The sequence below is a fragment of the Aspergillus foveolatus genome, assembly GCF_047715535.1.
Source record: "Aspergillus foveolatus strain CBS 279.81 unplaced genomic scaffold BDW70scaffold_23, whole genome shotgun sequence".
In the NCBI taxonomy this organism is placed as follows: domain Eukaryota; kingdom Fungi; phylum Ascomycota; class Eurotiomycetes; order Eurotiales; family Aspergillaceae; genus Aspergillus; species Aspergillus foveolatus.
Genome location: NW_027396087.1, coordinates 391,402 through 418,126, shown reverse-complemented (window position 1 = coordinate 418,126; position 26,725 = coordinate 391,402). Strand labels below are relative to the sequence as shown.

The 26,725-nt window shown below is 51.8% G+C and overlaps 9 protein-coding genes across 9 annotated transcripts; 6 read left to right on the top strand and 3 right to left on the bottom strand.

Annotated features, from left to right (window-relative positions):
- Positions 1 to 1,504: 1,504 nt before the first annotated feature.
- On the top strand, positions 1,505 to 2,795 carry BDW70DRAFT_136265 (uncharacterized protein). Its single transcript, XM_073736832.1, has one exon. The coding sequence runs from the start codon at positions 1,570 to 1,572 to the stop codon at positions 2,299 to 2,301; it is 732 nt and encodes a 243-aa protein (XP_073596197.1). The 5' UTR covers positions 1,505 to 1,569; the 3' UTR covers positions 2,302 to 2,795.
- Positions 2,796 to 3,046: 251 nt separating this feature from the next.
- BDW70DRAFT_168125 (major facilitator superfamily domain-containing protein) lies at positions 3,047 to 4,877 on the bottom strand (the record flags this gene model as incomplete). The annotated part of the gene is made up of 5 exons (XM_073742381.1): positions 4,577 to 4,877; positions 4,107 to 4,507; positions 4,025 to 4,062; positions 3,690 to 3,984; positions 3,047 to 3,644 (listed from the first exon to the last, which is right to left on the bottom strand). Exons 1-5 carry the CDS (start codon positions 4,811 to 4,813, stop codon positions 3,047 to 3,049), a joined length of 1,569 nt encoding a protein of 522 aa, XP_073596196.1. The 5' UTR covers positions 4,814 to 4,877.
- Positions 4,878 to 5,369: 492 nt separating this feature from the next.
- Positions 5,370 to 7,161, top strand: BDW70DRAFT_159949 (Zn(II)2Cys6 transcription factor; the record flags this gene model as incomplete). The annotated part of the gene is made up of 3 exons (XM_073740759.1): positions 5,370 to 5,748; positions 5,839 to 6,337; positions 6,420 to 7,161. The coding sequence occupies 3 exons, from the start codon at positions 5,370 to 5,372 to the stop codon at positions 7,159 to 7,161; spliced, it is 1,620 nt and encodes a 539-aa protein (XP_073596195.1).
- On the bottom strand, positions 7,115 to 8,129 carry BDW70DRAFT_136262 (serine protease). The gene has a single exon (XM_073736831.1). The coding sequence runs from the start codon at positions 8,067 to 8,069 to the stop codon at positions 7,320 to 7,322; it is 750 nt and encodes a 249-aa protein (XP_073596194.1). The 5' UTR covers positions 8,070 to 8,129; the 3' UTR covers positions 7,115 to 7,319.
- Positions 8,130 to 12,614: 4,485 nt separating this feature from the next.
- BDW70DRAFT_159947 (uncharacterized protein) lies at positions 12,615 to 13,031 on the top strand (the record flags this gene model as incomplete). Its single annotated transcript, XM_073740758.1, has 1 exon — positions 12,615 to 13,031. One exon carries the CDS (start codon positions 12,615 to 12,617, stop codon positions 13,029 to 13,031), a length of 417 nt encoding a protein of 138 aa, XP_073596193.1.
- A 1,787-nt stretch (positions 13,032 to 14,818) lies between these two features.
- BDW70DRAFT_150244 (ankyrin repeat domain-containing protein) lies at positions 14,819 to 17,017 on the top strand (the record flags this gene model as incomplete). Its single annotated transcript, XM_073739126.1, has 2 exons — positions 14,819 to 14,960; positions 15,009 to 17,017. 2 exons carry the CDS (start codon positions 14,819 to 14,821, stop codon positions 17,015 to 17,017), a joined length of 2,151 nt encoding a protein of 716 aa, XP_073596192.1.
- A 1,021-nt stretch (positions 17,018 to 18,038) lies between these two features.
- On the bottom strand, positions 18,039 to 22,223 carry BDW70DRAFT_51264 (hybrid sensor histidine kinase/response regulator). Its single transcript, XM_073744172.1, has 6 exons — positions 20,730 to 22,223; positions 19,979 to 20,677; positions 18,879 to 19,910; positions 18,547 to 18,832; positions 18,373 to 18,487; positions 18,039 to 18,322 (listed from the first exon to the last, which is right to left on the bottom strand). Exons 1-6 carry the CDS (start codon positions 21,914 to 21,916, stop codon positions 18,111 to 18,113), a joined length of 3,531 nt encoding a protein of 1,176 aa, XP_073596191.1. The 5' UTR covers positions 21,917 to 22,223; the 3' UTR covers positions 18,039 to 18,110.
- A 1,207-nt stretch (positions 22,224 to 23,430) lies between these two features.
- Positions 23,431 to 25,046, top strand: BDW70DRAFT_150239 (DUF4246 domain-containing protein; the record flags this gene model as incomplete). The annotated part of the gene is made up of 6 exons (XM_073739125.1): positions 23,431 to 23,616; positions 23,648 to 23,929; positions 23,965 to 24,163; positions 24,201 to 24,454; positions 24,504 to 24,603; positions 24,670 to 25,046. The coding sequence occupies 6 exons, from the start codon at positions 23,431 to 23,433 to the stop codon at positions 25,044 to 25,046; spliced, it is 1,398 nt and encodes a 465-aa protein (XP_073596190.1).
- A 416-nt stretch (positions 25,047 to 25,462) lies between these two features.
- Positions 25,463 to 26,580, top strand: BDW70DRAFT_136237 (haloacid dehalogenase, type II). The gene is made up of 2 exons (XM_073736830.1): positions 25,463 to 25,683; positions 25,737 to 26,580. The coding sequence occupies exons 1-2, from the start codon at positions 25,518 to 25,520 to the stop codon at positions 26,282 to 26,284; spliced, it is 714 nt and encodes a 237-aa protein (XP_073596189.1). The 5' UTR covers positions 25,463 to 25,517; the 3' UTR covers positions 26,285 to 26,580.
- The last annotated feature ends 145 nt before the right edge of the window (positions 26,581 to 26,725 follow it).

Sequence of the window (26,725 nt, the reverse complement as noted above, 5' to 3'; positions counted from 1 at the left end):
GGGTTTCCCTGTCGACCGCCCCAGCAACCCTAACAACCGGCAGCTTTGAATACCTTCAGTGACAAAACAAAACCTCACTGGCGCTGATAAGCAAACAAACATCTAGGCCCATACTTCCAGAAAAACGGCTGCTGGATGTGGCGACATTGGAAGAGCTCCTGACCGACAGCCCAATGCAGCGCTCTACATTAACAACGAGAAATATTACCTGTCTGCAGAGGCAGGCGCCCAATGGAGCAATTGATATTCGTTTTGACACTCTAGTCGGTTCGGATGCTGTTGAAGATTTTGAAGTGACATACTATACGTAGTATCTAGTATCTCAACTATGCAGTAGCAGGAATATATAGTCATCTTAGTCCGACAGGGCTTATGTTCTCGGTCTTCAAGATCTTCAAGGCATGACTTGAACTTCATATATTTCAGTTTCTCCTCACCTTATCTCTCAGGGCTGAGGTATTTTCTTGCGCGGTTGCACTCTGAACTAATGGATGCTTGAAAGCGTCAACTATGCCAAATATTCAAGCATGGCAGTAGATCTCCCAGCCTACTTCCGGTTCCCATGTTTTCCGACAACACCAAGGTAGCTGTGTTCTCGCATATAAGTTCAGTCTTGACATTTGATCTATACCGGCAATTTGTGCCTGGATGGTCAGCCGCTCTCTATCCGTGTCTTCTTCAAAAACCGCATTATAATCCAGGCTAATCCCACAGAATCCGCAGATAACATCAAACTTGGTCACCAATTGGGGCATATCTAGATCTCGAGACCAGAAAGCCTCACCTTAGTTATCGGATGAATTTCCGACAATCATCTCTGAAGCTGCAAAAGAGACGTTCCCGACTCTAGAATATGCACGAAACTCGGTCTGAGGTGTCGGATGAGAGAAGTATGCCATCCCCAACCGCTTCTTCTACCCTTGCCTCTCGCTAAAAAAACAGCACCGAAGCCTCGACTTTTGACTCTGTTGCATCACTGACCAGAGTATATACTGTGAGGCGGACTGGCTTATAGTGCGCGAAACAGTTCCTTTGAGCCCTAAATTGTTGGTCTTGATAAGCTCTTCATAAGCTTAGCGTTTAAGCTCAAGGTTTAAAGCATGGGCACCCATGCATGGTTTCCTCAGAAATAAGGGGTCTATTATACTACACCTGCATAACTAGCTCTGACTTGTGTTCAAGGGCTATGGTCTAAGACCGGCTATGTGGGGGCCGGCCTTGAAGGTCTTTACGCTTCCTGGAGAAATCAAATTTCGGCAAAACGGATTATTCTTCACAATTCTGTGGAGCCGATCCATCATCCATGGGCCCCTGCCAGAAAGCATTATTGGTCTAGGACTGGTTAGCGCAGCAGTGAATCGGCCCATCTAGCTATAACTTGGGTTTGCCTTTTTGCCATCAGTCATCCGGGCTTATGGTTTTTGCCGTGCTTACATCCGTATTTGTCAGGTCCCTGGCCCCAGCTTTCCACTCGCGTTACGCAGCCACTCTATATAGCGATCATCTGCACCTCCCCAGTCCAAGACCCATATTGATGAACATAACCATACTCTTACAAGAGCACCAAACATGTCCAGTCCTCTCGTCCTCATCACCGGCGCAAACCAGGGCATCGGCCTTGCCACCGCCAAGATTCTTGCATCACAGTACAACTACCACGTTCTAATCGGCTGTCGCAGAATTGAAGCCGGCGAAAAAGTTGCCTCTGAACTGCGCGCCGCTGGCCACAAAGTCACCTCTCTCCAGCTCGACCTCGACTCCGAAGAGTCTATCAAGGCTGCCGTTGATACCATCGAGAAAGACTATGGCTACCTGGATATCCTGATCAACAATGCCGCTGTCCTGCTGGACCACGACAAAACCCTTTCGCCCTGGGAGCTGTACAGCAGGACATTCACACCGAATGTCATCGGCACTGCAACATTGACGCACTTGCTGCTGCCCCTAATTCGGAAGGCAAAGGCAACGCCGCCAACGATCATTTTCGTGTCCAGCGGGATGGGAAGTATCACATATGCATTCGACAAGAGCGTCCCATTTTATCAAGCGGATAACCGCGCGTACGACTCGAGCAAAGCAGCGGTGAATATGCTCGTTGCGAACTACCATCGCATCCTCGAGCCTGAGGGGGGTAAGGTTAATGCTGTTTGTCCAGGGCTTGTGGCGACGAATATGACGGCGCATATGAATGCGGGGGTGACTGCCGAGGCTGGTGCTACGAGAATTGTGCAGTTGGCTACTGCTGGGAAGGATGGGGAGTCTGGGACATTTACGGATAGGGACGGTGTTGTGCCGTGGTGATGGGAGAGTGCATGATTGAAGTGTTGCGGTGGGAATTTCTTGCATTTGGACTGGATAGAAAGAAGGTTAGACCAGGCGCTCGAGAAACTGTACATACTTGAAGGGATATAGTAGACTCAGGCAAGAGCAATATACAAAAGGGCACGGCAAGGTAGTCTTTGCAGCAGCTGGAGAAGCAGGGCTACGTTAGTGACCTCGACAGCGCAAGGTTGCCGGAGGGCACGCTCGTTGTGCCCGGGGGTAGAGTAGGGAGCGAGGCGGGCATCCTACTACGACGAAAAAGTGATTTGTGGGAATCCGTGGCTTTTCTCTAGGCCGAATCTAATGTATATCGAAAAACGTGACCTCATCAATGGTCAACGGGATGGTTGGTCGCTGCTCGCTGCTCGCTATTTCATGGACTATAGGAGCAGAAGATTTGTATACGTAGGTAGTCAGGGGACAGGGTCTTGCAGTGTGATCAGACTTGTCGCACCTGCAACTAGATGCGAGGCAGTGGGACATTGAGAGAGGGATAACACCTACTGTGGCGACTTCTGATACTGCTTGCCCTACAATGCACCTTCATCGAATCCCGGGCGGGATAGTAGGGTCGTTCAGCGGGCTGTGGGTTAACCAGGAATGTTAGAAAAGAGCACTCTGGCAGCCAAATTCGGTGAATCCACCCCCCTCCACTTCTCATACCACAACCAAGTGTGCTAGGAGCCCGAAAGGAGTGTTCAGTGCGTGAAGGTAGATGGACGGTTCAGCTCGAATGCCCGGCCGCAGCCAATTGCTCCGGCGTAACATCACCCACAGCCAACGACTCGGCCAACTGGATTCTCTCCTCAACCGTCAAGTCACTCTGCGCCTTTCCGATGCGAATGAACACCAGCAGCAAGATCGCAACACCCGAGCAAGCGACTCCAAACCAAAACGCTGCTTTGTAGCTCCCCTCCGCTCCTAGATCCTTCGTCTGCGCGACGACCAGATCCGCCAAGCCTAGGAAGAAGCTGATCCCGGCGAATACGATGGTGTTGATGATGGCGCCCGCTACGCCCTGCCGGTTTTGAGGCAAGTTGGTCGTAATGAAGATGTTCGAGACACTGTACCCGATATCCACGCCAACGGTTGCGGCCACCATGGCCGGGAACACGTATGCCCAGTAGTTGGGATTGTCCGGGATGATAGCAAACAGCAGCATCGAAACGAGGTAGCCGGCGCCAGAGATCAGGAGAAGAAGTTTTCCGGGCAGGTGGTGCAGGGTGAAACCGCCAACCGTGGCGAGGATGACGCCCCCGGCGGCCATGGGGGCGAACCAGGCGGCGGAAATCAAAGAGTCATGGCCGAGGATGTCTTGAATGCTGGTCCTATTAGCTGCCATCGCGGAGCGATCAGGATTGACTTACTAGAAACTGGCGTAGAACAGGTAGATCCCGAAGACACCGTACGAGAATGACAGTGCAACCAAGAGCGGGCTCATCGACTTGACCTTAAAGACATCAAACGGGAGCAGTGGTTCCGACGCCACCCAGCCCTCGATGTAAAACGCCGCGGCCAGCAGCGCTATGCCGACAAGAAACGTCACGAGAACGTACGGGGTCCTCCAACCATCCGGCGCATGCGATCCATCGGTAACCGCAAAGACCAGCAGGATCAGACCGGGCACGATGGTGCAGCACCCCCACCAATCCATCTTGAGGTCTGATGCATGCCGCGGCAGCCGAATAAGCGGCATACTTACCAGGGAGACGACCAGGACGACGAGCACTATCAGACAGCCTATATAAAAGTACCATTTCCAGCTCAGATAATGGCCCGCCAACCCGCTGACGCAAATCCCGCCATAGAATCCCACGGGCGAAAACGCCCCGTACAGGCTGAACACCAGGTTCTTGCGCGGGCCGGGTCGGTAGATGCTCCCTATCAACATGATACCGGCCGGCAAGAATGCAGCCGGACCCAGTCCCTGCAGCGCACGGCACACGACGAGCATCTTATAATTAACGCTCCAGCCCGCGATGAACGACCAGACGATGTACCAGATGAGGCCGGCATTGAAGACAAGACGCGGGCCGTAAATATCTGCTATCCGGGCGATCGGGAGCAGGCACGCGCCCGTCACGAGGGAAAAGACACTCGCCGGCCATGTCTGCGAGCCGGGCGGGATGCCCAGCGCCGCTGTAATGTGCGGGAGCAGGTTATTGAAGCCGCTGACGAAGTATTCCTTGGGAGGTTAGCATGCGCGGTACCGCCTCCTGTGGGCAGAAGCCCAGTGCGTCTCAACCAGACTTACAGCAAGGAGCTCCGATGAGAGCAAGCAGAAGCAGAACCCCAGCTCGATCCAGCGGTTGGGGAAGACGTCTGGTCGTTCGCGGCTGAGCCGGTCTAGGCTTTCCTTGTCGAGGAGGAAGGGGGGTGGTGACTCGGTGCCGGTGCCAATGGCACCGGCACTCGAGTCAGGTTTCTCGTTCTGGACTCCAGCTTCTAGGCTAATCTCGCGCCTGTTATTGACCTCGAACTGTATGGCCATGGCTGCATATGCATATCTTCTTCGCGGTGCGTACGCGAGCCTGGAGTAATACGACGGATATGGGGACTTGCGAACCGCGCTCCTTATGCGATACCTCTGGGCTCCAAATGCCGCATTCTCGTCGAATTTTCAGGTATAAGAGAGAGCTTGCGTAGACGATGATGTGCTATGTATATATACCAAAAAATGGGTGGCTGCCCCACTGGCATACTATGAGCATGTCCATTTGAGCGAGCCACTAAGCGTAGCCCTAAACCGAACTCAGCAGCCAAGACACATCAGCTGCTGACAAAGCGTTCTGGGCATGATTTCATCATGGGAATCATCAATGCCTTTTTGATTCCCTTTTCATCCGCACGTGCATCTTTGCTCCAGGGCCGGCCAGATTAGAAGCCGGGCTGGCGTCGGTTGATCGACCTCCTTGCCTATCACGGGCCGGAAGCCGTCCGTTGTCCGCAGGTAAGCTAGCTGGAACGCCCACTCACTGCGGCCGCAGGGTCCAGCCTGTTTCCGGCATCCATCTCGATCAACTTTCTTGGCTTGATCTTCCCCGCCGATGGGGACCCCCGCCTCTAAGGCTTGTCATAACTGTCGGCGAAGGCGGTTGAAATGCGATCGGGCTGTCCCGTCGTGCGCGAAATGCTTCCACACGGGGCAGGAATGTCTGGGGTATGGCAAGCTCTTCCTCTGGAATCAAGGCGTGGCTAGTCGGGGGAAGATGATGGGGAAGACGTTTCCAGTGCCGGGGTCAAAGTCAGGATCAGGGTCAGGCTCAGGGTCATTGCCAGAGCCATATGGTCAGAAGAAAGAAGCGACAACTGTGCCTTCTCAGGACGCATTGGTCTATACTGGCCCTGGCCTCTTTCTTTCAGGTCCTCTGCTGGACCCTTTATATCAGAGTCTGGACGAGTCCTCGAGACGGTACCTCTTTCACTGTAGGTTACCCTTGGACACCATAATACCGAAAAAAAAAGGAAAAGAAGAGAAGAGAAGAAAGAAGGTCATCCTCAGCTAACTGGCCTCAGTTGCAACAAGCGTTTGCAGCGATCTGGCTATAGCTGATGCCACCGACGCGAACCCCTTCCGCCGTCTTGTCCCGCTCTGTCGGGACTATCCCATCCTACGACATGCCATCAATGCAGCTGGCGCGCTGCATATCTCATGTCTCCATCGCCGAACCGGAGACCCATGCGATGCAGACCGACCAGTCCAGCACCGGCATACCTTCGCCTCAGATCCCACCGACCCGTCGTCCCGCGCATTGATCGACGCGCTGTCAGCCAAGCAACGAGCCCTTGCTCTCCTTCGGCAAGCCCTCGAAGACGTTTCCACTATCGACGTCGATCTCTCTATCGCGGTCGTGCACCTCTTCATCATCTTCGAACTCCTAAGTCCCGGCGGCGATGAATGGCGGGCCCATGTCCAGGGGGCACTGCGACTCATCAGCTACCTCCAGACCCTGGCACCCCGTCGCGCCTCGCCAGCAGCCCAGGTACGTGACACTGTCACCTCGGACTGTTTAACGTAAGTCTCGGTCGCCCCAGCTCAAGCTCGGCCATACCCTATCATCTGCTTCTGCCGTGAACTGACGGTCCTCTGTATGTAGATGGTACATCCTCGGCTCAACCCTCATGAAGACTACGACCCTTTCCGACCCTTTTCTGCTCTCAGGCGACATTTTCGCGTCCCTTACGCGCGCTGAAACAACCAGCTATATCTCCCTTCCGACCACCCTGCTGCACATTCTCTTCAGAGCCTGCGAGCTATCGAACCTCGTCTCGGTGAGCACGATGCTCAATGACCCAAACACAGACTATAGCGGCATCCTCTCGCAGGCGCACACTCTTCTCCAGATGACCAAGTCCTTTGACGCGCACGCCTGGGCTTTCTCACTCGAACGGTCCTTCGACTCTACGCGGACGCTGAGCCGGATCCATACCGCTCTGGCGCACCAGAACGCTCTGTTAACGTATATCTGCCGCAGCGTTGACGTTATCGCTTCGCCGGCCGCGCTCGGTGAAAGCACCGAAACGCTCGTGACGAATATCATTACCCATCTGAGCTTTGTAGGTAGCACGGATCCGGTCTTTGTGGCGACGACGTGGCCGACATTCATTGCGGGCGCGGAGACAGATAACCCGGTCTATCGACGATGGGCCGTCGATCGTCTAGCGGAGTTTTGGAGCCTCATGCCGTGGGGGTATGTGCGCACTGCGATCGAGGTTATGGAGACGACGTGGAGGCTGAGGGACGAAGCTGGGGCGGGGGGTAGGGCTGGCGGGGTGCTGAAGAGGGAAAGCTGGATCCAGCAACTGAAGGAGCTGGAGAAGTATTGGCTGATCGCCTGAAACTGGGCAGTAGGATCATTAGACTCATTTGCATTTGCTTGCATATATTGGAACTGGTATATACATAGCCCTTTCCGTTATAATCATCCTCATGGGTTCCTGCACAATCAACTATATACATTACTTCCCCCGCGAGAGTTGGATCTCAACGGAACCGCTTACAGACCAGTAACCTGCTGGATGAAGTCCCTGAAGTAAGCCGGGCTCGAGTAAACACCGGGATATCCGGCACGCGCACACCCATTGCCCCAAGAGGTGATACCAATCAGGACACCATCCGCAGCGAAGGGACCGCCGGAATCGCCCTGGCAGCCATCCTTGCCGCCCTCCTCCTCGCCGGCGCAGAACATCGAGTCGGTGATCTCGTTGAAGCCGGAGTAGTCGCTCGAGCACTGGCTCTTGCTCACGACGGGAACCTCCACATACTGCAAGTTCGGGCTGACGTTGCCGCCCTCGGTCAGCGCACCCCAGCCCGTCGCGGTCCCGATCGTGCCCTCAGAAGGAAGCGAAGAAGAAGAAGGCAGATCGATTGCCTTGATGCCGTCGCCGAACTGGAGCTCTTCTGCCAGCTCGAGGATGGAGATGTCGTTGTCGACGGTGTTGGCGTTGTATTCAGGGTGGATGGTGATCGCCTCCACGTTGACAACAGTGCCGCCCTTATCGTGGTAGGTGGAGCCCGCGCGGATGGAGAGCGAGCTGGCGGACGCGCCGTCGGTGCAGTGGCCGGCCGTCACGACGTACTTGGACGAGATGATAGAGCCGCCGCAGATGAGGGAGCCGTCAGAGAGGAGCGCAATCTGGTAAGGGTATTCGGTGATCTCGGCGTCGTCGCCGCCAACGATGGCCTTGTCGGCCATGGCGGTCGAGAGGAGAGAGAGAAGGGCGGTGGTTTTGATGGCGGTCTTCATTGTGACTGCGCGAATCGGCTCTGAGGTGGAGTCTAAAAGGGGATGTGAGGTGAGAGTGAGTGCGAGTGTGCTGGATAGGGAACAGCAGAGCAGAATTGACTCCTTATATAGCTTTTTTTACAGGGCTAGGTCGGCGCGCGTGTTCAATCCACCTGCCCGCCGGGCCCCGGTGGGTTACATCGGAGCGGGCGAGTGACAAGGCGTCACTCGGCTTTTCCTGAGGATTGAATGAAGATCATACAACACTGCTGGGGCTGTGAATCCAGTGATAGGGCGCAGCGATAAGGGTCAGGGGCAGCGCAAGCGCTAAGGATATCGCCATTGCAGATCGCGGGCCACATGCCCAATCAAGCAGGGATCTCTGGCGGTCCAGGGGACTGTTTCAGAAAAGAGGTATGATTGGGCCGTAGATTCGGTACCCCAGATCATGGCCCTTGGGACTCGGATAGCGAATTATCAGAGTCCATAGGCTGCTCGGCGTTCCCCGGTTGACCCTGATATTTACCCACTGGTACGGCCTGCCGGCCAGCCGGCCACTCTGGACGGCCTATCGAGTAGGCAGAGCCAGGGCCTGCTTTCGAGCAGTCGTCTAATCCTTGCTTATCATCTGCCATTGGCAGAGATGCAGATTACGCGTTTGTACAACTCACGCCACGAGAAGCTTAGACCCTTAGGGATAGGTAGAGGAGGCGCCACCCGGCCAGGATGTGAAATGCCCGTAAGCACTAGCCCTCATGCAGCTGCTGCGGTTATTTAATCTGCAACAACCTCTCCTCTTTGTGCATATACCCATGCGCTCGACTCATATAGAATAAATGAATGGTAGCGGCAGTATCCGGTATCAGACCTTTTCGGCTGCTGGCTCTCGCGCATCAACGTTACATCCAAGCCCAATCTATATGATAAGAAACGCCTCTCCACCCCGGCCCTGTTCCTGAAGGGTGATCGTGAACGTCGATCAATCTCGCCAAGCTTCCTTAGTCTATCTTGCACCATTTCCGATGTTGCATCTAACCCCCAATCCCTCCACCCCAACACCTTTTCCGCTTCCTCCAAAACACCGAAGGACTCTAACGGGCGATGCCAAGCCCACACGCCTCGTCTCTCCTCGTCTCCAAGGTCGCTGATAGTGGCCCGTTCGATGTCATAGGCCCCGTGCAGCAGATTGCTGAGTTACATGCATGGTCCAAATCAGTGGAGTTGGCCGTCTGATTCGACGTGTTTCGCGGGGTGTGATGCAGTGTAACGGCGGCCAGTGCTCTCTTTGTCGAAGGATGAAGGGCAGAGTGATCGACCAGCAGATGGGATAGGGCATGAACAAAAGCCAGATTACTGTAAACAAGACTCCCTCTCACATTATCGGACATCACCGATCACTGGCTGGAGGTATCGCTTCCTGCCAATAGAAGACCTGGAGAAGAGATCGCGATCACGTTCAGTCGAGCTCGAATCGTCAAGACTTCCAGCTCTCACTCACCTTTGTTTTGTCCTTTTTTACGACAGCCAGAGACGCTATGGCTTGAGACAGCCAATGACTCCATAAAGTTTCATCCGTATATCGCCCGGATGTTTCGGGTTTCGTCTGCGACTTACTCTGAAGTCGGAGCGACGAAACAGCCTCGAGCTATCTATATGAAACAGATCTCTCCTCGCCTCAGACATCCAGCCACGGCACAGCCAGCTCATTAAACGTGCATTCACCTGTCTCTCTATTCAACGAAAGCTAGGAACTCGACAGGACGGTGATGTACATTTAGTCGTGGACCTGCTAACTTTCATATTTTACTGTATCTCCCGAAGCGACACTGCATCTGCATTATCTTGCGCAATGATCCGAGATAAAATCTTGAGAGCTTCTCCAGTCTCACAACATGAAATCTGCCTTTCTCGGTGCTTGCTTCCCTTGCGCATACAGCACTGTATGACGCAGATATCCGGTTTCTCTTCACCCATGAATGTCCGCATGGCCTGTGTTACAAAGAGGCGCCACCCCATCTCTATTTCAATATAGCATGGCTGAGACATTGATATACGGTACCAGTGGCCAGTGGGGTACATCACTCGCCTGAAGCAGCCATACGCCCCTGCATCACTTGCGACATCCAGACTCAGCACTGTGGATGTGGCTAAACGGTCCCGGCAAGGGCTTCTTGTCCTCCTTTTCTGCGTACATGTGGACGATGGACAGAGAATAATAGATTGTCCGTCTTACCTTGCGTCTCTTATGAGACTCAGCTTCACGTTGCTCTAGCTCTCAGATTGTCAGAAATTACTTCTGAAGCGGCCGATTCCAAGTAAAGACAAGCAGCCGAAGCAAGGATACTCGCTATTACCTCAGGCTGCTGACCTTTGCGTTTCATTCTTTCCTACTCCTGTTGCGGCATTTGGAACACGGGCTGCCCACGAAGCGTTCTCTTGTCTGGCGTTTTCAACGTTCTCGCCGTTTCTGACTGGGCCGGTGTTCATAAAGATCGAACAAGTAACCGGGCCTCGACCGCGCAAGAAATCCCGCGGTGGATAGTCTATTGGGAAGGCCAAGGAAGGGAAAAGGGATACCCTGCCTGTCTAAACTATATACCTTTCTAAACAATAAACGAAAAGAAATGAACTGGTGACTAAACCTTGTCCCCCTGGCTAACAGCTACATTTTCTTGGTATTGCCTCCATGGTGTCCCAGTCAAGGTGCGAAAGATTGCGATGGAGAACCGGAGGGCTGGAAACTAAGGGCCAACGATTGATGCCCGTAGAACCTTCGCTGGTCAAGAACACCATTTATAGACTACGGCGGACTGTTTTCATCAAAAATTAGTCTTATTTGCTTACGTTAGCCTTAAAGTGAGCAACTTATTTACTGTAAAGGAATAATGGAACGCCTTCTTGAATGGCCTTCACTATACCCCAATTGTATAGACAAGACTTGCCATTCAAACATTACTTTTTATGCTGGTATATAGTAAACCTAAGATGCTCGAAACCAACTATATGATGGTTCCAGAGACTATCGCGAAAGACAAATAGTGACACCCTTCAGGATATATATCCATCCTCTTGTCGCAGTTTCTTATTCAAGGATATTTCCAGATGCATATACCATAATAGTAAGTGAAGAGACAAGATAATGCACTATACAACCTGCCCAGCCTACAAAAGAGACTGCAAAACGTCTAATACGTGTGGCCTCTTTCATCCCGTGCCCTGAGGTTACCCTTTACTATATTTCAGTCTGTAGTATTCGCAGGTCTGCCACGGAGGAAGGCGGAAGACGCTGTTCTGGGTCTACCAAACGCAGGACGCAGGAGTTGTCCAGTGTTGATTCGTAATTTCTTCATATCAATAGCCTACATAGGCGACTTTTTACCACAAGGGTGTTCAAGTCCACCCTCGTCTAATGGATGCTCAATCATAACAGCCATTAGTTTCATAATTTTAATATTACCTTGGGTTAAGAATTCTGTGGCACTGGTATCCGGGGCCGATATCCTCAGTGTGAGGTTTGGTGGAGTGCTGATGTGACCTGCTGGTGCAGCGTCAATCGCTTCACCCTTACCGGATCTGAGCACGTGGTACCCATGGGTTGGTTAGTTGACGCGGCCTGGTGTTGCAAAATTGTCTATGGACTTTAATGGACTGTACTGATCAAAACTGAGAGAGTATAGTAGAGCACGCAAAGGAAATACTTAACCATATACTTCTCCAGCGACATACCAAACAAGCCAGACTGAAGAATTGCATATTACGAACGGCAAGTAATACAAAAAGAGAAAAGTTCCAGTATGCAAGCTATGATAGCTTTGACAACGGTACAGCTGCAGACGTGCTGTTAGGGTAGATGTCGATCAATATGTCATACTCAGGAAGGTGGGACCGGGGGAATGGAGTCCTACCTACTTGACGAGGATGATTGACAATGGCCCTCATGGGGCCAATGATTCGCTCTCAAATCGTCATAGCACCTCTCCTGAGCCTGAGACGCGTCCTCGCATTGATGACATCTAGTCCTTCTCAGACTCTAACTGTTGCCAAATGACCAACACCGAACCATTGGGTAACCGGACAGCAAAAAGTAACCCGCTAGGAGCTAGGCTCTGACAGCAACCCGTCTATTAGTAAGGAGCGAGCCTAGGGCTGGGGATGGTACTTGCCATAAGCGGCACGCTTCTGTAGAATCCTGTCCGTAAGAAAGATGAGCGTAAACATATAGGCAGTAAAGACTCGGTGCAGAACGGCGTAGAGCATGCCTTCTAGAAGCTTTGCCTCATTCGATATACTATCTTTGTTTGAACTAAGCAGAATTGGCTGTACCTTTCACAGTAAGTGGTTAGCTCAATGGTCAGATTATTTGTTAACCAAGTTACGCCCTCAAGCATTCACTTGATTTGGCTATATCGACACCCGTTTCTCACACATTCTCATATGATTTTATGACAAAAGACTCTCTCTATTGGAATAAAAAATAGGCAATTATCAGCATCCCACTAACACACCCCTTCCTGCGGATCTGTCCGATTATTGTCCAATTATCCAAAGCTCGCTACCTATCGCGTCATGACTCTGACTTTATATAACCCATCCGTTACTGCTGCCGCCGAGTCAGGCGAGATCCAGAGAAATCAATGCTTCGTCGGCGAGATCCTTCAAATCGGACTGAGTGTCAACAGCACCAAGCTGGCAGTCAAGGACCAAGACGGCAACAACCTTCGCATCAGTTTTACCTTCCCCCCCGACACTTACGATAAAGAATGTATTCCATTAAGCGTCCTGAAACGAGGCCTTACCATCCTGATCCTGACCGCATCGATAGAGGACTTGCCTGGGGGTGGGAAGGGCATTAAGGTGCTCGACCCGCGGCTCGTCAAGGTAAATATATCTCCTCTTCAGCTCGCGTATGAAAAGATGACATTGACGACGACACTGTCTGGCATGCCGGAAGATCCTCCCGTTTCGCATGTCCTTTCTCCTTAACCTAGCAGAGATATATTCCGAGTGCGCTGCGCAGTACGGAAGCAAGAGGGTGTGCTGCTGTTGTGGGGTGTGCAAATATGGATTACAGCGGTGTCCACGCTGCCGAGCTTTCTTTTTCTGTGGCCGGGTATGATTGGGCTACTCGAATCCGCTCGCAATAGCTGTATCACTAATCCGGTTCTATGTAGGAGTGCCAGGAAACTGCCATTTACCATGAGGATCACAAAGTACATTGTGCGGTTCTACGTGATCCAGATATGATTCCCTTCTTTAGCAAGCAGTGGAAGTGTTTGCAGGAGTTCCGTTGCGTGTATTTGCAGAGTTAGTGGTGAGTGAACTGTGGGATAAGCTGCTAGATTGGCTGGGGGTGGCGTTTATGGATAGGATTGCTGGTTGGACGAGATTAGGACGCAACCCTCGGTCTGGATGATCCAAGTACTAGATTTAGCCTGTGCTTGATCTAGATGAGGAGAGTATTAGTACCAACGTCTGGGAATCGCGCTTTAGTACAGGGCCATTGAGTCGTTTTCGCACTATCTCAGGCCATACTGGATTGCTGGCGTCTCCTCCTTTACCGGAATTGCCTAATTAGCTTAATCCCGCACATTTACAAGACATTCTTCGCCGCCGAGAATAGAAATTATCATATAGAGCGAAGTGTCAGGATCGACTGTCAAACACCCTACCCAGGTCTGACGGCCTGCCAGCCCACCAACATCTTCCAAGCCGCTCAATATAACCATCTAGCTCTCCATTAGGCGCCACCATGTACAATAGGAGCCAAATCCAAGCCCTTCCACTCACAAGAATGAACCTCATAGCACCCCTCAGGTTATATCAAGTCCCTCCATGACCTCTGTGGTGAAAACGCTTCGCTCTATCAGTAGTCTCCCAGCAATTTTGGCAGTAGAAGTCTTCTCGTCCACTCGCCAAAAGCGAAAACACTGGTGAGGTGGATTCAAGACCGGTATGTAGACAGATGCACGATGGTGCCTTCTGCGCACGACATATCAGCCCGCAATACTGGTGCCGGGTCTATGCAGATAAACGTCCCAAGACAAAAACAGCGGTCGATAGACAAAATACTCCTCTGCCGCAGGGAAGTGCCAGCTTAGCAGAAGTACGAATCACAACAAAAATGCATTATGTGCCCACAGGCGGGCATGGCAGGGCTGTGAGCTATCTGCTGCCTCTGGAGTAGACATCGACACACTTGGAAATATCGTAAGTATCTGACAGACGCCTCTGTCCGTCCTCACTTGCCTTTTGGGTATGTTAGGCTGACAAGATTATGGTGAAGATGAGGCTGTTTCGTAGTCGGTCAGTTACAACCTTCTATCAGCAACCGACGGACAAGTGCGATGTGATCTGAGCGAACAACCTTTATCTGCATGAGCGGGCAAGATCTAGGGGCATGGCAGAGTTGCTCTAGCATCATAGAAGGGAAATCGAAGGGCGTCAAGTCTATCATGTCGAGATCTGATCCGGATGTCAACTACCAGAATCTATGGGAACTAAACCCCGTAGCTGTTATGGCAGCTTTTGGCCGAGAGAATATAAGGGATTATTATTGATAATCAGGAGCCCAAATCATCCGTATTTGACAGGATAACAGAGCAGATTGGCGTGGAGCGCGAGATCCTGAGCTCTATACTGATGTCGGCGTGATGATATGCAGAATTTATGCACTTTATGCACCTTGGCGGGACTCCGACGGTCGGCATCGTCAAGCTTTTCCCAGCAAACAACCATCTCTAGGAGCCATCAGATCCCCATCGGTCATCGAGATGCCCATCTCAACACTTCCTGCAGAGCTCATATACCACATATTATCGCTAATATTTCCACCAGAAGGGTGGGGCAAGTACTGGCCTCTGACGCGCTCCGTTCACGATGTCAAGCACTTCCTGGACCTGAGGCTTGTCTGCAGTACGTATGGGCGACCCATTAGAGAGGACTAAACTGACAAGGCATTAGAGGAGTTTGACATGATTGTTCTCGATTACTTTTTGACAAAGGAGATTCTCGCAGAGGACTTCGACCAGGCATGTCTTCAGCGGCTGGACCCGCCAACGCCAGCGGCAATCCGGATGGGTCGTCGACTGCTTACCCGGCAGATTGAGCGAGAACAGGCCCGGGACACCGGAAATCCACTTGTACGTGAGATCATCGCGGTTGTGGACGCTGCTGTCAGCCATCTACAAGACAGCCAACCGGGCCGAGACGACGTCGAGCAGCTGCGCGAGACGTATACGCAGGGCCTGGTGACTGCCGTTATTGGGTTCTCCGGGCTATCGAAAACGCTCTTGGAAGGTATTGTGAAGGGGACCAAAACGCGGAAATCGCAAGCCGCCTTGCGACGCCCCGGCCAAAGATATCTCAACCTGGCATTGACAACCGCCGCAACACTAGGTCGTATCGAGGACATGAAGTTCCTCATGGAAAAAGGCGCGGATCCTCTGTTTGATGAGAGGGGAGAATGGATTGGCACGCCGCTGTATGGAGCAGCAATTGGGGGCCATATAGACGCAATCAACATCCTGGTCAACCAGGCAGGTGACGATCTGAATAGGGATAGCAGATATTCAGGGCACACGCCCCTGCACTATGCCGCGCTGAATGGGCATGAGAAGTTGGTGCAGTGGCTGTTAAAGCACAATGCCCGACCGGACGAGCGGAATTATTCTGACCAGACGCCACTATTCTGCGCGGCAAGTAGTGGCTACGCCGGGATTGTGAAGGAGCTGCTAGACTTCGATCGCGAGCAATCCGAGGAATTTATGGCGGAGCCACCGCAGAACGAAGGCGACATGGCGTATCACAATGGGTACGTCGACTGGATACGCACTAACATAGAGGGCATTAGCTTGATTGACGTTGATGCGGAGGATTCTCGTGAAAGGACACCCTTGATCATGGCCGTGCAAAGGGGATATTTGGAGACTGTCGAAGAGCTCATGGGGAGGGAAGACCTGAACATAAACCGTTGCAATGCCGAAGAATACGATATGAGTCCTTTGGCGACTGCAGCCTCGAGAGGCTATGAAGAAATATTCCGCCTTATCCTGTCACACCCCTCGGTTCAAAAGAGTATTAGAGATAGTAGTGGCCATGGGATTTTAAAGCACGCCGCCGCGGGCGGAAATCCCAATATCGTGCGAGAAGTACTCAAATGGCCAAATGTGGATGTCAATTTGCGTGGTGCCGACGACTCTACCCCTATCATGTGGGCTGCCTTGTATGGCCACGAGTCAATTGTTAGAATATTGATCGATGAAGGTGCGGCAGTGGATCTTTTCACGAGCCAGCTGCACCTGCAATTGATGAGACTGCTAGGCCCTGATCCCACGGAGGTGGCCCCCAGCATTGAGCTTCTGAATGCCATGACGGGAAGAACGGCGGTGCTGGTTGGCTCATCAGCGCTTGATGCCGCAGTACATGGTGGTCATGAGGGCACAGTAAAGGTGTTGATGGAACACCCTGATGTTCAACTTGACCAATATGACTTCGATGACCGGACTCCCTTTGCCAACGCCGCTCTCACGGGGCACGCCGGAGTCGTGAAGCTCCTCCTGGCGCGAGGTGGTGCGGCCAATGAATGGTCACGAGACATGACCGGCTGCACGCCATTGATTCTTGCCGCTCGGGCAGGCAATGAGGATGTCATAAAAATTCTGCTGGGGCATTCGGATGATCCTCTCAACTGCACAGATTGCGAAGGCTATTCGGCGTTGGTGCATGCAGCGAAGGCAGGCCACAAAGGTGTGGTGGACTTGCTGCTGAAACACCCGAAAATTGAGGTTGATTGCGCTCTCGTGGCGGCGGCGAGTGAGAATCATAAGGCGATTGTGCGCATGTTGCTGGATAGGAACGTGGTCAAATCTAAGCGCGAAATACAGCGAGCTTTGCTGGCCACAGAGGAGTCCCGACTGGATGAAATGCATGCCTTTCTGATTCCATACCTGCAGACGATGCCCGAAGAGTGAACAGAGAGTGTTCGTTGGTAGGTTTGTTATCATTGCCAAACTCTCCACGGAGCTTATGAATGAACGACTTCTATATATACAAAATTACTTCCAGCATTGCAACATCTAAAGCGCACTAACCCATATCTTGGGTCAGGATCGCAGGGTGATAAGGGCAATTCAATGGACAGAAATCGTTACAAGAGCCAGATGAAAACGGATGGATACATGGACAGAGGAAAAGAACGATTTATGACTGCAAAGGGATACTCGCCTGCGTTATGCACCAGCACAATATGAAATGTTAAGGTGAATGTGACACGAGAATCATGATTATATTGAGAGAACCCAATAGCCGACTATGAGGGTTTAGAATTTATTGAAGAGTGTTAACTGTACGCCTTGTCTCGAGGCCTAGTTTAATCCATAGCTCGTAATGTTCGTTTGGCAACCGTAGGAATAATCTGCCCGGTCGGATGCCATTCAATACTGGTGATGAGCCTCATTGGCCAACTGACCGGCTCATATCATAACAAGCAAAAGCCGAAAAACATAAATAAAAAAAAGCTCGGAATGGGGCATCGCAGGGTGTCATCAAGCCGCATTCCGGGCATGACATTTAATTTGGCGGGTGGAGCAAACGGGCATATTAAGTTAGGCCTGACCCGCCTGCTATGTTTGCATGATAGATAAGCGACGCATCCGAAGGGTATAAGATGCAAAGAATCATGCTGCCAATGTTTCCATGGCTATCCAAGCTAAATCATCACATGCGTCAAAAAGAGCATCTGCAAAAGCAATTGCATAGGCGTTGCCAGGGGTTAAGTGGTGCCATAATAGATCCTGTTCAAACATGCGACATGTCAACACTGAATGGATCCTGTGACTCGAGACTAATGCTCCACCGCTATTCGGTACGTGAAGAGCCACACTGCGCTGTTTTTCTCATTCAACCAGCAGTAAACGGATGACCGGGTGACCGTAGACATTTACGGCCCCCCGGCACAGGCTAACTCTCTTGTGTAAAAGTCTGGGTGTGGTGCAAGTGGCGATTAGTTCCAATCCAAGGCCACGAATAGAAGCAATGAGACCCTCGAAAGGGGAATAGAGGCTCCTAAAGCGCAGCAATAACTTTCTTCAAAGCAACCAGCGACACCGGTTTCACGAGATACTCGTCGACCCCAGCAGCTTGGGCGCGCTGCTGCATATCTGTTGACGCCACTCCAGTGACAGCCATTATGCGCGACCGCTTGAGACCCATATCCTCCTCAAACTGGCGGATTTCCTTCGTCGCAACAATGCCATCCATGACTGGCATGGAGATATCTAGGATGAAATTAGCTTTGTACGGACAGTGAGGAATTCATTGATCATACCCATTAAGATGAGATCATATTGCTGAGCTGCATTTTTGTATTTATTCAGGGCGATTAGTCCATCAGTAGCAGTCTCAAATGCGCAACCTATTTTGGCAGCGAACGTTGCTAATATCTAGTGCAATTATCAGCAAGAGCCCAACATGGTGATAAGAAGTTGAAATGTGAGCATACTTTGAGGTTGATCGCATTATCATCTACAATCAAAAGATGGAGATTCTCATGGATTCGCACAGGGTCCGTAGTGCCATGGCTAGTCAGTTCAACTGTTGAATGTTCGAGTACCGGTGCGTTAACAGACGGCTGTTGCACAGGAGGAGATGGAGTCTTCCGCGGCGGTTCCTGCTCCTGAACGGAGCCAGGCTTGCGGAGATGTTGGTCGGAAGAAACTTCGGGTTGCGGTTCCTTCAGTAGCTGGTCAACACGGACGACAGCATTGCGGAACTTTCTGCAACCGAACCTGGGCTCTGTTAGATGAATAACCGCGAGGTGGGTTGGGGACTCACGGCTGGGAGACACGGATAAGGCGTGATGAATCCAGATGGCGAGAGGTAGGATTCTTGCTGTTAAGAATCACGAATATTCTCCTAAAACCGGCTGGTTTAGGATCGTCTAGCGGCAATTCGCCACTCTTCAGTGCATCCAGATATTTGAATTCTTCAATAATTGCGATGTCACCTTCGGTGCCGTGAAACGATTCGGACGAGATAATGTCCCAAGATCGTTGCTCCGCCAGTATGGATGTAAGACAGCTTCTAATGGCCAGCTTACGCTTTGCTTCGGCAGGCAAAATCCCAGTTGGCGTCTCTTTGAGGCAAGGATAATCGCTGAACCCGATCAAGCAGACGCGAACAGGTGGCCGCTGAGAGGCACTGTAAAGAGGCGCCAGGTCTGGGCGGGGGATTGGTGAAGGCTGTAGTATCTGTACGGGGACGAATATGTCAACTTGAGTGCCGACACCAAGCTCACTCCGCACGTTGAGATGGCCATTAAGAGAGCCGACGAGCTGACGAACGGTGCTAAGCCCCAGGCCTAGACCCTCTGACAATGGATTCTCCTGGGCGAAGGGTGAGAAAACGTTGTGTCGTAGAAAATCTGGAGATATCCCAGCGCCGGTATCTGTGACAGAGAGGAGCGCAAAGACATGCAGAGGGTCGCGCTTTCGTCTCACTTTCGTCAGAGAAACTTCAACAAATCCAGTCTTGGTCCATTTGAGGGAGTTTCCGAGTAAATTCATCACAATCCTTCGCCAAGCTCCAGGCACAGAGTGGATCTTCCAGGTGGGCATGTCCTCTACTCGGACAATGACTGACAGCTCTGCATTATCAGCATCGAATTCCTGCGGCGACGGGGAAGACCGATGGTTGAGATGAACGGCAGCTTTAGGAAGGTTTTGGCCAGTGTACTGCACTTCCACCACTTCTTCGACCAGGTCGCCCAAGTCGAAGTCGGTCTCGAGAGATGTCATGCCAGCGTCGGATAGACCCTGAGCCGGATCCTCGAGCGCGGTAAGATTGTTGATCCCGGAGAAATCAAGTCTAGAATTGGTGTCAGCTTCAGGTCCAAGACGGAGCAGCCGCACCGGAGGGTGGGAGTGAGCACTAACAAATGATTCAAGGTATCTAAGAGAGTTAATCCGCACGACTCAACCATGTCCACCAAGTGCTGCTGTTCTGGCGGTAGGGATGCTGTGCCCAGAAGCTCGGCGCTGGCAAGTATACCATGAAGGGGCGATCGCAACTCATGGCTAACAGACGACATGAATGCCGACTTGGATTTTTGAGTCGCCGACCAATCCACTCGGGCCACCTCTGAGATTATAGAATCGCCAAATGCTTTGAAATAATGTAATTCTTCAGCGCCCAAAGCGCGGAAAACATCACTCGTCCATACCAGGGTCCCTGCCAACCACCTAGATTTGTTCCAGTCCCAGATTGGAGAAAACAGAACCGAATTAGCGTTGGGAAAGCACTTAGCCAAGTCATGGCATAAATTGTTGCACAAATCGGAGGACGGCGACGATTCCCTCGCTGGCAAATCGCTCAAGTCGAATATCTGACCCTGTGGGAATGAAGCCATCAAGTCGTCCAGCACCCTCTCGGTGATATTCCAGTCGTGGGGTGACTCGGTAGAATGTATCGAATCCCTTAATGCGCGACCAAGTAGTGTACATGGCTTGTCGGACGGTTTCGATAATGAGCCGACACCGGGCATGTCCGCCGGACTTGGATAAGGATCGGCAAGGAACTCCGGGCTCAGAGTAGACGGCAGCGGTTCCCACGTGCCGGTATCATTGCTTAGCACACTGCCGCAGGAGTTAGAAGAGAGAAAAGATACCATGGTGGGCAATTACTCACACGCCTGCGTTACAGCGGGACGCATCGACAAAAAGAACCCCGTCCAAGTCCATTGAGTCTCGAAGAAGGATACTCGCTCGTCTAAATATCTTCGCGGTCTTGTTGACAGTCTCTTTGATCCATGACTGAGTCTCACTAGTTGGAGTGTCCGTGACCACTGGAGCATTTTGGGGTACACTGTCCCTTCGATCATCGTTCGCGGAGAAGGCTGAGGTCGGTCGGTCGGCACTTCTGATCGGAAAAGATACCTCGGTCTGTTCGGAACCGAGAACTTTAGAGAATAACGATGAGGCTTCACCGGTCCCGTCAGAGGGGGAGCATGGACCGAGGAGTTCAAAGACATCGCCTCCCGCGGCCTCTGGGCTGCTACGATCACTGTCGCCAGGGGTGTCTGCGATCCCACGGTCACCCGCATCAGTTGTTTCGGGAATATTGATTGTTGACTGAGAAGGGGTCACTTGGTAGGATTCGGTAGGATCGAAATCATCGTGTTCCTTTACAAAGGTGGTAAGGCTCTTGACCAGCGTCTCGGTGCGTTGATGACAATACGACAGCCGAACAGTCTCCAGGTGCTGCGCGATGGCGTCCGCTATATCCTGCATGCATTCTACCTCGACTTCGCCAAAATTTGACCGCGCTTTGTCATCGACGATTGAGTATGAACCCAGCACGTATCCCGCCGGACTCCTGATAGGAACAGCAGCGTAGAACCGCATAAACGGCCAATGTGCAACGTAGGGCCGGTGTTTGTAGGCATCTTCCTTCGTGAGATCGTTGATTATGTAGCGGGTGTCATTCGCAATCACATTCTCGTTCTCGATGAAGTCCGGATTCCGCTTGGTGAAAAATCCAATCGTGCGCGGCACCACACCCCATCCCAAGTCCAAACGTCTCGTTCCCAGATATAACTCATCGTCGGCTTGATGTTTCTCAGCGTTCTGAAGAAAAATGGAAGTGGTGGCCTCCGCAATGACATGCTGATTGGCCTCGTCGATGATCGAAACAAAAGCACGGTTACAGCCGAACTGCAGCACTCCCAACCGAGCCAGTCCGGTTAGGGCGGCATCTGAGGCGAGCCGCTTATTGTGATCCGGTCGGCTATCACCTTGCAAGGGGTAAATGTCCTTGTCGCTGGACGGCCGATCGACGACGCAGTAATACCTATGAACGAAGAAAACAATCAGCATCAAGTACCGTACTGTAACCGATCGCTCGGGAACCGGTTACTACCCACCTGGCAATCTCTCGAAGTCTCTCTCGCTCTGCAGCGCAGGCCGACGTGTAAACACCTTTGGACATCCCGTCAGGATCCTGGAGGCATTGTCGTCAGGAAAATGGAAGGCAAGGGGCCAGAGGATGAAAATCGAGAGAACAAGGCCGATAAAAGCAAACCGAGAGGGGGCCGCTTTCCCTTGTTTGAAGTTCGCCGTTGGGCTAAGTTGCCAGGGAGGGCGGGGAGGCGGCGAATCTACTCAGGCCAGAGTTCTAGACTGGTGCTGCCAAGCCGAATGACAGGTTAACGGAAGCCCAGAAGGCGAGATCCCAAACCTGGTCTGCTCCCTGCTCGAGTCGCAATCCTGTCAAGACGGGCTCTGACTTGATAATAAAAGGCGGCTGCTGGGCAGGTTTTGCTGGGAAAAACAGGCACGTGTGGGCCGGCGGTCACTCCCCCACAACACATTTCTTCGTCCGCCTGTCATCGACTCTTCCCCAACACTGGCGAACAAATCAGAGCCCCTGGAAAAAGACTTGCACAGTAGTTGGATGGGTATTTACCCGAATTCGGTAAGATCCGTGATTCATGAAAGACCATAGGATTGACTTTGAGCTGTGCCTAGTCTGTCAGTGTCGGACTGCCGTCTCGGGGACGCTCACCCACCTATTGCTCATCCCGCCAACGGGAGCCCATGCCACAATCTCTTACCGAGATCTTCGGGATGATTTTGTTCTAAGCGAGTCGCCACAACGAGCTACTCAAGAGTACACCACTGAACGTTTTCGCCCCTCTGATAAGGCCGATCGGCATCTCTTGCTGTCCGTGTCTCCCACAAGGGCGTGAGGATCGACATTCTATAAAGACCGGAGGCTCTCCGCTCCCTTCACAGCCTTGTAGACATTTGAAAGTCAGTTATCGGTCGCAAATGAGCCTAGCGATCAAAATAAAATGATGGGCAAATGGCCCCCGCCAGAGCCTCCAGGGTATTCCTAGTCAATACTGCCAAATTCATGCATCATCCTTTAGACAAGTCTCAAGCTACACACTTCTCAAGCTCCTCGCGTTAGCCGAGAGATAATGACTCTGACCTGGACCAGCTTTCGCCACGCTTCCGCCTATCTCGAGAATTCATGCAAACGCGATGCGGCAATCATGGTCTTTCATGATTACACGGCGACGGACTTTGTTTGCTACTAGCGCCAGGGTAAGCTCTGTGGCGAACTGGTCACAGCGACTTTATATGCCAGGGTTCAATGTGCCCCTGAATTTCCAACCCAGAGTAAGTCGGCGTGCCCTGCGAAAACAGGTGGCTAAGTAGTCCAGCCGAATGTCATCTCCAGGTATACATTCGGTTTCCCAAATGTCCTAGACCCTGATCTATTGAACATGGCACTTTAGGGTAGGAGTTACCTCTGCGTTACCGGTCGTATTTGGTCAAAGCTCACATGGGTGCTGCAGCAAGCTTGTCACCACAGAGAGACCATAATGATGAGAATCATGAACACCATTACCGACAAACCCGACTGGCAACTGAAAGTGTTTGATAAGCGTATTACCACTAAATGGCGCGAAGAGGTTGCTCAGAGTGCCCAAGATGTGTCGGCGAGGATGATGGATTGGATCATCGCGGAGCTGAAATGGAAGGCGGATAAGTTGAGGGACATAGGCTTCGTAAAAAGTCTCTGATGACGGCGTGATTAAGTCGGACAATGCCATATCACCGGGATTGCGAGCTGCTCTGAAAGAAGCCGTGAGCCCTTTGGAAGATGTCCCAGAAGATCAGAGAGACTATCATCCTGGGTCTAATGGAAAAGTAATCGATCTAGTGCACCCATCACTCTTTCCGCTGGAATATGGTCGAACGCGTGTTCTGCCAGACAGGGTTATTGGGCTGGACGACTGTCTGGAAAGCATCGGACAAGGTACATTGCTTCTCGTCCCTTCAGAGAGTGATATCAAACGCAGCGAACCCTCGCTGGCCATAGTACGGGCTTTCATCCGCCCGCATTTAGTGCTAAGTTCCAGTGGCTACCCTGTGAGGTGGATCTGGCCGACACTGGATTGTGCCGTATCATATCATACATCAACAATGCTCATCCAGTGAAACATCGGGCTCTGTATCAGGCTGCTGAGAAGATCCTTGCCCAAACGATTCCCTTATGGCAAAGCTCCTTGACAAAGAAACCGTTTCGGGGCGATCGAATCAAAGTTCAAAGAAGTCGAATATGAGAACGACACTTGCCCTCCGCCTGAAGGTCCACCAGATGATGCTGAGGGTTATGAATTCGACCAGTATGAAGAGTGTCGAACTGAGTGGTACGCCTCGCGCCGAATAAAACAGCCTGAGCCTGGGGTCTTCAAAGTCACGAAACCCTTATACCCGGCGGTCAACTTCCAGAAGCGCTTTCCGAATCAAAAGATTCAAGTGATTGTGAAACTGGCGAGCATTATGTTGACGCCAGAAAAGCCCGACTATGAGGGAGGGGCCTGGCATATCGAAGGCCAACTGGTGAGCTCCGCAATCTCCTCTTGTCATTAATTTTTTGTAACTTGATCAGAATGAGCGCATCGCAGCGTCGGCGATCTACTACTACGATAGCCACAATATTACAGCCAGTTCACTGGCTTTCCGGCACCGTGGAATGTCTGACCTGTATGGTGTGAATTACGAATAGGACATGCATCACTTCCTTCAGCAAATATACGGCTTTCCTGAGGATGTAGATAGCCGTAATGAAGTCCTGATTACCCAAGATCTGGGAAGCGTGGATACGAAGGAAGGTCGTCTGCTCACCTTCCCTAACACGCTCCAACACCGGGTCTCTCTGTTCTTTCTGGCAGATCGCTCCAAGCCTGGCCATCGCAAAATCCTCGCCCTGTTTCTCGTTAATCCACATCACCGCATCATCTCCTCTGCTAATGTTCCTCCTCAACGAGAAGGACTGGCGGGAGACTGGAGACCGTGCTTTGGGCCACGCTCAGGACACAACCACGATGACCATGGAGGAGGCCAAGGCATTAGGCTTGAGCTCATGGAAGAGCGCGGGCTTAGTTCTCAGGAAAACAACAATGCGTTTGAAATGGGAGAGTTCTGTCTGTGAACACTAATGGAGTTCCTCGATTAGTGTCAATAACGGGGTTCGATCCGCACGAATCCACATGTGCCAGTCTACAGGGCGTTGCTATGATCTTGAAGGTCTACTTATATAATTATGCTGAGCTTAGATCATTAAATTAATAGGGTGCCATATGTAATTTGGAGCTGGAACTATAAGGTTCAACTTGGAAATGCATGGATCGCTTGATGCAGTTCAGCCAGCGCTGAACTATATATTCACGACCCGCCAGCATTCCTTTAGGACAATCCAGTATCGCTCACACTGGTAACATCACTGATATAGTTCCCAGGCGCTTCACAAATTGAAAGATGTTGCTATTGGTTTGTTCGGAAAGCCGGAGTGAGCGGCGATGAAGTCATGTTTTGCTTTCCCCGCATCAATCAACACAACATCTCATGTTGCGATCAACCTCTTCATCTCCAACCATCTTGTCATAATCTCAAAATAGCAGACATGGCCACAGACAAGAAGGTCGTCGCATTCGACCTCTATGGAACCCTGCTTTCTACAGAGTCCATTGCCAAAGAGCTTGAATCACACTTCCCCGGCAAGGCGCAGTCTATTTCTAGCTTATGGCGCCGGTATCAGCTCGAATACACCTGGCGGTTGAACAGCATGGGTATTATTGGAGTTCTTCGATAGAGGCTGACGACTTTAGCTAATACTGTCCAGGAATCTACGAGCCCTTCTCAGACGTCACCCGCAACGCCCTGCAGCACGCCCTCGCCGAACACGACGAGTCGCTTCCCGACGACGCCATCGCCTCCCTAATGAAAGCCTACGATAATCTCTCAATCTTCCCGGACGTCCAGCCAATATTGGCGAAACTATCCCAGATTCCGACCTTAACTGCTGTCGTTTTCTCCAACGGCACCCAGTCCATGATCTCAAACTCCGTGAACAGCTCGCCCGAACTTTCGCCGCACGCATCTGTCTTCAAGGGCATCATCTCGGTCGAGAGCATAAAGGCGTACAAACCTGCTCCAGCAGTCTACCATCACTTGATCGCAAAAACAGGCAAGTCGTCGGCCCAGAAGAGCGATATTTACCTTGTTAGTGGAAACCCGTTTGATATCGTAGGGGCGCGCAATGCTGGGCTCAATGCAATTTGGGTTGATCGCGGGGGGAGGGGTTGGGCAGACGCTGCGGTTTCAGAGCTAAAGCCGACTGCGGTTGTGAGGAATTTGGAGGAGATTGTGGGGGTTGTCCAAGACACATGAAGCTTGCAACCGACTGCAATGATCTGCGATATTGCTCTGCGATCATGCGATCCGAAGCAAGGCGACTCATGTGCAAAACCGATGCCATTATTATGGACCCAAAACATACGCGTTTCAGAGGCGGTAAATAGCCTTTGTTGATAGCCTTCGGCTGGCCAATCCCGGGCTACTGTATAGCAACGTATCGCTTCCCTTTGGCATTCTGAAAGTCAAAGTCACCAATTGAACTCTCTCCGCAATATGGAAGTCTCGGAGTAAGCAACCCGGAGGGTGCTAGGTCCGCAGCATAATTTGGCGACTCGAGCTTATGCAGAGGGTTAATAAAAACCGGGTTCCTAATGGCCAGTGATGACCGACACGCAAGGCATGTGGACGCTATGCCGCGCTAGCGCAGCCTCCGCCGCTCTCTGTCTGCCGCGGTTGAGATTTGTCTCCTGCTGA